The following is an 11,362-nucleotide window of genomic DNA, read 5'->3' as shown; positions in this document are numbered from 1 at the left end:
TTGCCGCTCCCTCCAGTCTCCCTCTTTCTCACTCTCTCAATAAATAAATAAATAAATAAAAATCTTTTTTAAAAAAAGTTTATTTTAAAAAATTACATAGTTATGAAATGATGTAGCATCTGGAATTGCTTCAAAATAATAATAAAGTAGGGGAAATGATGGGTGGGGACGTGTGGATGGGTGGGGGGGTGGGCAATATGGGCCATGGGTGGATGATTTGGGGGCTGCTTGGTGGGTCCAGAGGGGTTCATTATACCATTCTATCTACTTTCATGGATTTTCAAAGAAATCTCCACTAAAAAGCCTTTAAAATTTTAGTGATATAAAAAAGAGAAATTGGTTTGAGCAAGACTAAGCGTTCTTCTGGGAAAACATGAATATTTTTTGCCAAACCCTCTAAGCGTGTACAAATACTTAAAATGTAAAGTGTTTCCTAGGCTATGGTTTGTCAAAAAGTTTATGCCAGCAAATTAACATTTGATTCACACATAGATATGTTTCTATATTGCCAATGTCACAAAATTAATATAATTTCACAATTTCATTTTTCAAAATAAGACCCCGGGTTAAACGGAAGCACACCCTGACCACGTCCTTGCCCTGTTCCCGTCTTCCAGTAGCTTCTGGTTGTCCTCAGCCACTGACTCACCAGTGAGGAAAGGCAATTGACTCCGCTGTTCACCTCCCTCATTCACCCGGATGAAGAGGGGGCGCACAGAGACTCACAGGGCATGGGACCCAGGGCCCAGTGGAGAGCACTCAGGGAAGGACCATGCCCCGGGCTTCATCAGAGCCTGGAGAGCTTGGTCCTGGATGCCTGCGGTCAGCCTCTCTTTAGACTGGAGACCAGCAGTTTCCTGTACTCTTTGAGGACTGAGCTGGTGACCAGGCCTGAGTGCTCTGACAGCCTGGCTCGACATTGTGGTTTTTAATTCTTAGGAAGTTTTGGGGTTCTTTTTTCTCTTTTCTGATTTTGTTTTTTTTAAGAGGTTGATCTTTTTCTCTGGAGTCAAAGACTAGCTCTTGGATGATTTATCTTTTTTGTGCATGTGCTATATTCTTACTGTTTTTGCCTTGTTCACCTTTGTTCTGTTTTCCTTCAGGCTCACGTTTTTGTTTTTGTTTTTGTTTCCTAACCTCCTGAATTATGGGGTGTATTAGTTTCTTAAGGCTGCTTAAAAAAAAAAAAAGTACCATAAACTAGTTGGCTGAAAGGGAAACAACCTATCACAGCTTTATAGGCTCGAAATCCGAAATTAAAATTTTGGTAGAGCCACGCTCCTTCAAAAGGACCTAGGAAGGAATTCTTCCTTGTCCCTTCTAGGCTTCTGGTGGTTGCTGGCAATCCTTGGGGCTCTGTGACTTGGAGATGCCTCGCTCCAATCTCTGCCTGCCTTCACGTGGCCTTCTCCCCTGTGTGTCCATGTCTAAATTTCCCTCCTCTTATAAAAACACCCGTCACTGGAGGGCGCCTGGGGGGCTCAGTTGTTAAGTATCTGCCCTTGGCTCAGGTCATGAGCCCAGGGTCCTCAAGCCCTGCATCAGGCTCCCAGCTCCCTCTCCCACTCCCTCCCCTTACCCCTCCACCCCGCTAGTGTTCCTTCTCCGTGCTCTCTGTCTCTCTCAAATAAATAAAAGCTTTAAAAAAACCAAAACAACAAAAAGACACCAGTCTTTTGATTCAGACCCACCCTAATCCGGTATGTACCTCATCTTAACCTGACTACATCCACAAAGACCTTATTTCCATATAAGGTCACACTTGCAGGTACTATGAGTTAAAACTTGAACTGTATTTTGCGGGGGGGGGGGCACAATCATGCTTATTACATAGAGTTAATTTCTTTTCACTCTTTAATGAAAACACTCAAGAATCTGCATTCAAGAATATGACTCACCTCTGAGTCAATCCCAAAGATTCTGCTAAAGATGTTTTTATTTTTTTGCTTCCTAGAGAGCATGTTAAATTTTGATTTCCTTTTCAACCCAGAGTTTTGTTTTTTTTTTTTGACCCGCAATTATTTAAGAAAATGAGTTAAAAGTCCTAAGCATCTTGAGATACCCCATTATTGCTGTTTTGTTTGCTTGTTCTCTTTTTAAAAAAATTCTTTTGTGGTGTCTGGGTGGCTCAGTCAGTTAAATGTCTGCCTTCAGCTCGGGTCATGATCCCGAGGTCCTGGGATGGAGCCCCACATCCGGCTCCCTGCTCAGGGGAGAGTCTGTTTCTCCCTCTCCTCTTGCTCCTCCCCCCTGCTCATGCTTTCTCTCTCTCTGTCAAATAAATAAATAAAATCTTTTAAAGAGTTCTTTTAGTCCAAAACTTGAAAGTTCAATAATTTATCAACCATGGTAAAAAAAAAAAAAATCCCCACAATACCGAGTTAATTAAAACGGCAAAGTCACCCGCTAACCACCAGTTTCTAAATCGTATTCACACAGATAATTGTTAATTACTTGGAGTTAACCTTTCCAGACCTTTCTTTCACATATACATGTTTAATTATCAGCCTCAAATGCTCATAGAGGGCGGAAGGGCAGATACCAAGGCACAAATGCAATAAAACCAGAAAAATGGAAGATACCCACACCAACATTTAATTTTCCTAAATCAAGTTTGTTTCTGAGGGGAGTACAAACACATACACAGCAGGTGTATCCACACTCTGGTGAAAATAAGCACTCTCCTCCTAGGGGCTCTTGAGAATCTGTTTGCTTAAACATCAAAGTCCATCAAACTTTTCTCCAGATATAAGCACAAAAATCAACTTCAAAAATCTTGACCTCAGCTAAATAAGTTACTGATTTAACTGGAGGCTGGACCACTCTACCCTCAAACTTAGACAAACAAATCTCTGTGACATCTGCCCTGTTAGGGATTATAGTTCAAAATATTTCTTTTCCCTCATAACAGCTTCCCACTCATTTTACAAAGGATTTGTACTACCTTTGATATAAAACAGACAGAAGAATTATTTAATTTGTAACATATCCCAAGACGAAATCTATAGAATTTCAGAGAGATATAATAAATTAGTGAACCTGAATTATAATTGATTGTCTATTTCATTCCCTAATTTCTGATTTTTTTAAAAGATTTTATTTATTTATTTGATGGGGGGTGGGGTGCACAAGCAGGGGGGAGGGGCAAAGAGAGAGCGAGAACCAAACTCAGAGAGTCCAACTCAGGGCTTGGCTAGATCCCAGGACTTCAGGATCATGACCTGAGCTGAGGGCAGATCCTTAACTGACTGAGCCACCTAAGCACCCCCTGATTATTTTTGATTTGTTTTTTTTATTTTTATCTTTGTCTTAGAAGTGAAAGGAGTAGGAATTAAAGCTACCAACTGTTCCTAACTTTTCACTCTTAAGACTATTTATTTAGAAAAAAATATTTATAAGCCTGGATGATTTCAACAGTTCAGTTCTAACAAACACAGATTCAGCCTGGGTGGGATAAAAAAAACAAACTAGTTTTCTATTTTTACATGAACGAAATAAAACATTTTGGAATTTATACACACTGCATCTTTAGAAAGAAAGCATATTTTCTTCAGGACTTTTGCAAAGAAAAAAGGATTATTTTGAGAAAAATCCATGTTTACTTAGAGAAAAATCCGTGTTGTGGCTGCCAACTTCAAAAAATGAACAGATACTCTGGTGTTGCTTCATTGGAGACCAGATTTGAATTTAGGCTTGTCTCCATTTTCCTATGTTACAATGAATTTCATTATTGTAGGTACTAAATGAAAAGTTTTTTCTTTCTCTGAAACACTTGTATCTAGTGTTTACCTCAGACTGATTAGTTTTCACTGATTTCTGTATTATGATGTAATTTATCCAGCTGACATGCACCTACATTCAAAGAAAACGCCATAATTCAAAAATCAAAGATCTTCCTACTAGAAGAAAATGTAGGCTAATATCTTTGTAGAAAATGTCAGATAATAGCTCTGTGGTCTGACAGTAATACTGTTTAAACAAGATCAAATAGCTTTGACACTAGGGAGAAAAATCGATAGATTTTATTATATTTCAGTTAAAGATTTCTTTAACCAACAAAGATTTCTTTGACCAACAAAGGTCAAAATGGAGAAACTCAGAAGATAAATGACATACTGGGAGAAAAGATTTGCAACATCTGAAAGAGACAGGGGATTTATACCTTGAAATGTCAGAAACTCCTGCAAATTCACACACACACACACACAAAAGAGCAAAAACGTCTTAATGTCCTTTGCCCAACTGAAAAATGGGCAAAGGACATAAGCAGTAAGTCGCTGAATGGGAAATCCCAAATGTCTAAGGAGTATATACGAAGAGTTGCTCAAATGCATCAGTAATGCGGGAAGTGCAAATTAAAACAATAATGAGAACTCACTCCTCACTTATTAGATTGGCAAATATTAGAAGGATAGTGTTATCCTTAAAATAAAAAAAGTGCCCATCATTTCATTAGCAAAAGCTGGTTTATTTGGGAACAGCAGAGAAGTGTAATCACGTACAACTGCACTACCATAAAGCCGTAGGCAACTTTGAGGAACACAGGAGAGGACCACTCTTTTATAGAGGAAATGGGAGTTGGGGGCCGATGATATAAACAAAAAGTCCATTGGTGGAAACTAGGAGTTTGAAGTATGGTGGTTTTTGATTGGCTGAATTGAGACTGTCTCTCATTGGCGGGGCTCTTGATGGGGGGTGGGGATGAAGAGGCCTTCCTTCCTCCTGCTGGGATAGTAAAGCAGTAGCTAAAGTAGCCTAGGGTAAGGTCCTTGTCTTCCTATGGAGTCTGCAATTGACAAGTGGTAGGGTGTGAGAGCTCCCCCTGCTGGCCTCTGTTCTTTATTCGAAATGAAGTTTGCTTTTATCAATGTTCACGGTGGAAATACCAAGGACTTTATGTAAGATGTGGGGATAGAGATACCTTTGTGCACTGCAGCCAGGAGTGCAGATTGGCAGAGATTAGGAGTAATCCAGCACTTCAATCCAAGTAGTTATGCACACACAGTAGAAATCTTACACTTGGATTTACGACCCTGAAAAATTCCCCCACACAGATCCATAGAGCCATGGATGAGGACGTTGTGTGCAGTGCTGTTTGCATTAACGGGTAGCTGGCGTCCACCCAGGTGTCACTCATGGGGTGGCACGAAAATGCGGTACAATGAAAATACAGTAAAATGCGGGGTTGGCATACTATTGAGTATGATGAAGCAGTTAGAAGCAAACAACGAGATCAGGGGTTCCCAAATGTTCTCATTTCACAGCACCCTTAGAATCTCAACAATTTTTTCATGCAACTCCTAGGTCAAAAGCAATGGCTAAGAATTCTGTGTATTAAGTAGTTACGTCCAAATAGCTGAATATATATTTATGTTCTAACAACCCAGTAGTATTTGAAGAAAACAATGCACATAAATTGGAGGAGAAAATAATATTTCACTGCATTCTTTTTTTTTTTAATTTTATTTATTTATTTGACAGAGAGAGATCACAAGTAGGCAGAGAGGCAGGCAGAGAGATAGGAGGAAGCAGGCTCCCCGCCGAGCAGAGAGCCCAATGCGGGGCTTGATCCCAGGACCCTGGGATCATGACCTGAGCTGAAGGCAGAGGCTTAACCCACTGAGCCACTCAGGCACCCTATTTCTCTTAAATAACCAGAATAACTTCCTAAGAGGATGTGTGTGCCTACCCAGCTTCTCAAATGTTGGCATCGGATTAGACACTGCTGTCCTTATTTTCTGTTTCCCTCTGATTTCCCTTCAATACTTGCTTCTCACCACAACTGCTGAAGGCACAGCTCTGCAAAGATATATGAGGTTATATTATAGAAAGGAATGTAACCCAATCTAATATTGGAGAAGTAGACTACCTCAGATTAGCAGTTCACGGGGCACCATTTGGGAACCACAGAGTTAGGCATACCTATCACAGTATGAAGAAACCATAAAAACAGCGCCAAATTTTTAAAAAGTACTGGAAAACTAAGACCCAAGGAGCTCCACTGAGTCTGTTCTTGCTGAGGTTGCAAAGACCTTACTGCTAAACCAGGGGACAAGTTCCCATGCAGCATTTAGCCTTGTTGAGCCCTTCTCCTTCCAGAAATGTTCATCCACTGGCTTCCACTACCCCCCTCTCTCATGACCTCTTTCTGGTCTTTGACTTGTCCTTTGCAATTCCCTTTAGTGGTCTCCATCTGACCCATTCTGAGCCCTTTCTGCACAAGCTAGCCCATTCCAACTGGGACCTAATAACTCATAACTCATTGTCTTTGGCCCAGAGTCCTTCCTGAGCTGGGGGCCACATCTCCAACTGGCTGTTCAGTGTCTCCACTCAGACATCCCACAGGCACCTGAGACCTACCACATCCCGAGTAAGCTCCCCACCTTCCCCGCTCCCCACCTTCCCCGCTCCCCCAGCTGCTTCTCCTCCCATGTTTTCTAGCTCAGAAAATGGAAGCATTCTCCACCTGGCAGTGGCCTGCAGCAGATTGTGTCCATGGCCCCAGTTCTTCACCTTCCCTACATCCACAGCCTTGCCCTGGACTCATCCCCACCACTTGGCTTTGGGCTGTCCGCGAGACTCTGGCTGGTGGCACAGAGGAAGAAGTGTGGCATGCCAGTTCCGAACTTGGGCCTTTGGAGGCCTCACATGTTTGCCCTTGCCCTCTTCTGCTCCTCTGCTTCTGTGAGAAGAGCACGGCTAGGGTACTCTACTGGTCCAGAACGAGAAGGATGAGAGACTTGTGGAACAGAGCCATTCCACCTGAGCCTAGCCTAGATCAGCTGACACCCCCTTCTACCTCCTGCTGACAAGTGAGGGACACCACAAGATCACTGTTGTAAGCCACCAAGTTTGAGGGTGCTTTGTTATGCACCAACAGTTAACCAACCAGGCCACCTAGACTAGAAACCAGGGCATTGCCTTTGACTCCTCCCCCTCTCAGTCCACGTGATTCCCAGAGCTTCCCAAATATCTCTCGACTCCATTTACTGTCTCCATCCTGGGCACCTCTGCCTTACCTCAGGCCTCCTGCAGCCCCATTTTAACCCATTTTCCCTTCCTGCCTTTTGCCCCTATTCTCCACACAGCATCTTCCAACTATGCAAATCCGACCATTGACTTTCCTGGGGGTTGGCTTTGCCCGGAGGCTGGAGTATCAGTTAGAGCCCCAGATGAGGAAGGAGCCTCGCTGGGGATTGTGGGTATCTTGGTCACTGAGAAGAGACCCTCACGGGGGCAGTTTCTGCTTTGTTCCCAAGTCAGTGCAGGGGCTCTTTAATGGGTTCTGCGCAGGGAGCCAGGTTCAAGCTTGGAGTAAAATAAGCAAAAGACTGTCTTCACTCAGGCCACAGCAGCTCTTCTGCAGGGTCCCCCAGAACCACCTCTACTGCTTGGTGTGCTTTCTCAGGGTGTCAGCAGAGAGGACAACCTGAGAGACAGCGACAACTTGGAATTACACTTTCTGTCCTCATTCCTTGCTAATGGGCTAAGTCACAGATGGACAGCTTTCCTACATAGGCAAACGGGCCCTCAGACCTCCAGCCTTCTCTGGCCACAGTGGAAGGGCTGTTACACCAAAAGAAGGGATGAGTCACCAGAATGGGGTGGGTGCCACAGCCCACAGAGAAAAGCACCCCTGAACAAGACAAGGCCTCCCTGTGAGAAAACTTGAGACAGAGCCAGCAGCCTTGGCCTTCAGAGAGATTTGTATTTTGCCACGGGCCTTCTCACAGGACTGCCCAGAAAATTGTCTTGTTTCATGGTTAAACATGCAGATTCTGGAGTCAAACTTACTGGTGTTTGAGCCCAGCTCTGCCACCGATCTAGGGACCTCTGGCAAAAAGGAGCATCAAGGCTCTAAGCAGTTCAAGTTCAGCAGGAGGGACAGCAAGGTGATCAGACCTTTGCAAAAGTATGAGAGAGGCTCTGATGGGCTGGGAAGGCCCTGGGAGGAACATCTCACCTGGCAGATCTTCCCGGAATCAGTCAGTCCTAGGAACAAGAATGACACAGCCAGGTAGAATGTGGGAAAGAGACAGTGTCCTGGGTTCCAGGGGAGAAGGGAGTGGGTCTGATTTTGTTCCTCATGCACCCTCCACATGTCTGGCACGCATTAGACTACCAATACCAGCTGATCCCGGGAACGAATGAGCCTCCCTGTCCAGAGCATGGGAAGCTCTGATTTTAAATACAGAGGTGGGATGTGGCCCATGTCAGAGCTGGGTAACCATTCAGATTTGCTAGGACCTGACAAGGCCCACTAAAGCCCAGCGCCTGCAGCTCCAGGGTACATTTGCCTGTGACCTCCGTGTCACCAGCATGAGCGGACAGCTGCCTTAGCACCCAAGACACAGCCATGGAAGCCTCCAGGGTCAGGGCCACCAGAAAGACAGGTAGGGATAAACTAGGTTAAAGGTGGAACCTCTGGCCCAGACGTCCTCCTCGGGAAGCGAGGCTGCGTTAGGGCAAGAGATGTGCAGGAGAGCACAGGTGGATGGGGAGGAGGGCAGGGGAGGAGATGCCTGTCTTGTTGCACAGGTGCGAAGCGCGCCAGGGCCCGGCTGGACGCGTGTCCCCGCCCCGTTCCCCGGCAGGCGGCGCCAGAGCGCAAGCCCGCGAGTGACACGGGTCCGGGAGTCCAGCCGGGCGGAGCGAGGGGCGGGCCCGGCGTCTCTGGGCGCTGGAGCGCGGCGACACTGCGGCCGCGGGAAGGACGGACGGACGCGCTGCCGGACCCTCCGCGGCCATGGCCGAGCACGCCGCTCGCCCATGCTGCCTGGGCTGGGACTTCAGCACGCAGCAGGTACCGTCGCGGGCCCCGGGTCTGGGCTGGGCGGGGCGGGCTGCCTCCTCCGGGACGCCGGGCTGGCTGGCGGGACCCGGGCGCGGGGAACCCTGGGCCGAGCCGCGGGCGAGCCTCCCTCCCGGGCGACCCCTGCCCCCTGATGTCTTGCCCGTGCCGCCTGCCGGCCAGATGCGGCCGCGACACTGCCTGGACTCGGGCCCTCCCGGAAACGGTGGGCGCCCCCGCCCCCAACCCCGGCGGATCCTGCGGGTCGTAGCGGGAAGTGCCTCGAGCGGCCGGGGTCCCGAAGCGCTCACCCCTCATGGGCGCTGAGCGACAGGGACCCGAAGGAAGTTGGCCGCCTGAGACTCGGCAACAGACAGACAGACGGTAGACGTGCACGCGGGCATAACCAGTGACCTGGAACCAGATCACTGCTTGAAACTTTTTAGGTGGAATGGGCACGATGTACGCATGAACTTTGTTCCACCCGTGGTTGGCGCCAGCATGCCCGGGTCAACGTACCCGGCACTGCTGGCCCCAGAATGGGCTGCGCTGCTCCCGGGGCTCTGCGGACAAGAGAGCAGAGCCAAAAATGCCTTCAAACTGGGTGTGGGGTGCCAAGGGGCTCCTTTTCCTTAACTTGGGAAATCAGCACGGGTGCAGTCAAACCCCTCGGTCTCCGAGATGGGTCTGGGAGGCAGGCTTAGACCAGTTCTGACCAGAAAGTCCTGTGGGGCTAGGCAGTGAGGTTGCCTTGCTGGGTCTCAGTGCCCATCTATCCCAGAGAGGAGCTGTACCCCTGAGTTTGGAGGTCTGTTCCATCCGGACCTGTATGTCGCTGGACCATGATCATGGCCTGTGGGAACAGCCCAGGGACCTTGTCTGGTCTCTCAGGTCCCTGCAGAGGGGGTCCTCAGAGACATCTCCAAATCCTGCCTCTCATTCCTTCCCCTGCAAGACTTATTCAGGCCTCCTTGCCAGGTTCTGGAATCAGCTCATCTTTGAACATCTGGTTCTAAGACGATCTTGGCTTTGGTTGTTTAGGGGGCAAAGATGCCTTGAGCTGTACGGGTGTTTCTACTTTGCCTCAGCCTCTTCATTTTACCTACTCCTTGGGTGTGTTCCCAGAGGAGGCCTCTGTTACTGTAGTTACAGTGATGTACCCCCAGCCTTCTGGGAGGTCTCCAGGCTGAGCCACTCACTGGGGTGTGAGGCTTCACCTGGTGATGTTCCTATCCCTGGACCAGTGTAGAAGCCGAGGAAAATTCTATACACCATTTTTTAAAATGCCTTCCAGGTGAAAGTTGTTGCTGTTGATGCAGAGCTGAATGTGTTCTATGAGGACAGTGTGAATTTTGACAAAGACCTTCTAGAATTTGGGTATGTACATAGTATATGTGTGTTGGGGGGGTTGGTTTTGGGGTCGTCCCTTAACCTTTTACGTTCATCAACCACACTATTCTGGTGTGATATTGTGATTTAGAAGAAATACATAATTTGGTCATTCAGATGGCCAAAATATATTTCTCACATGCATTTGGTCTTCGTCCATAGTTCCTGCCTCACCGTTCCCAAAACCCTCGGAACTTCCTAAGAGTTGAGAGTCAGAAAGGTGCCTTTTGTTATGTTAATGGAGGTGACTTTTGGACCCCACCTGGGGGTAGGGGCTGGTTGCCCAGAAGACCAACCTTGTGATTAGAGGGTTGGAATTTTCAGCTGGAGATTGAAAGGTCAATGGCCAATGACTAAGTCCTGACTGTGTAATGAAGCCTTCACAAGAACTCAAAAGGACTGGGTTCGGAGAGATTCTGGGTTGGTTTGGGCAGAGCGGCATGCCTGGAAAGGATATAGTAGCTCCTTGCACTTTCCCCATACCTCACTCTATGTACCTCTTCATCTGGCTGTGGATTCCTGTCCTTTATCATGTCCTTTAATAAATTGGTAAACCAATTTGAGTTTCCCTGAGTATGAGTTTCCCTGAGTTCTGTGAGCCGCTCAAGCAAATTAAAAGAACCTAAGGCCATTGGAACCAACAATCTGTGACTGGTTGGTCAGAAGCACAGGGAAAAGCTTAGGGCTGGCACCAGGCATCTGAAGTGGGTTGGGTGGGCAATATTGTAGGACTGGCCCCTACACTGGGATTGGATGCTGTCTCTGCGTAGATAATGTCAGATCATCTTCTGGTGTCCGAAAACTGCTTGGTGGTGTGTGAAGAGGACCACCATCCCTACCTGTCCCCCACCATATTAGAGTTGCGTCCAAGAACCTGAGAGCTGATATATCTATAGATCCATCTTTATCAAACTGCAGGTGTGGTGGTCTGGGTAGACCTCTCGGCATCCTTTTTTCCTGTGCCCTGAATATGTTTTCCGTTCCTTCCCAGTTCCATGCATTCGTTCATCCATACTTGCAGTAGGTATTAGTTGAGACTTGCTTTGTGTCAGGCACCATGCAGGGTATCAGGATTTGATGGTGAACCAGGGACGTGGTCCTTACTTTCCCAGAGCTTCCTGTTAAGTAGGGGAGACTGATACCAATCAAGGACTCTGACAAAATAATATTTGATTATAGACT

The 11,362-nt window shown here is 47.0% G+C and overlaps 1 protein-coding gene across 4 annotated transcripts in view; it reads left to right on the top strand.

The window, feature by feature from the left end:
• The first annotated feature begins 8,645 nt into the window (after positions 1-8,645).
• XYLB (xylulokinase) overlaps positions 8,646-11,362 on the top strand; it is a 61,508-nt gene continuing 58,791 nt past the window's right edge. For 2 of the 4 annotated variants that reach the window (XM_080796891.1, XM_080796889.1), the window contains exons 1-2: positions 8,646-8,803; positions 10,086-10,168. In XM_080796891.1, the coding sequence (XP_080653017.1) occupies positions 8,747-8,803; positions 10,086-10,168 (140 nt within the window). In that variant the 5' untranslated portion in view covers positions 8,646-8,746. The remainder of the gene's footprint in view (positions 8,804-10,085; positions 10,169-11,362) is intronic. The other 2 variants (XM_080796892.1, XM_080796890.1) reach the window with 2 other exon arrangements.

This window comes from Martes martes (assembly GCF_963455335.1).
Source record: "Martes martes genome assembly, chromosome: 1".
In the NCBI taxonomy this organism is placed as follows: Eukaryota; Metazoa; Chordata; class Mammalia; order Carnivora; family Mustelidae; genus Martes; species Martes martes.
The sequence above is the reverse complement of the archived record's forward strand: the minus strand, read 5'-3'. Positions and strand labels throughout refer to the sequence as shown.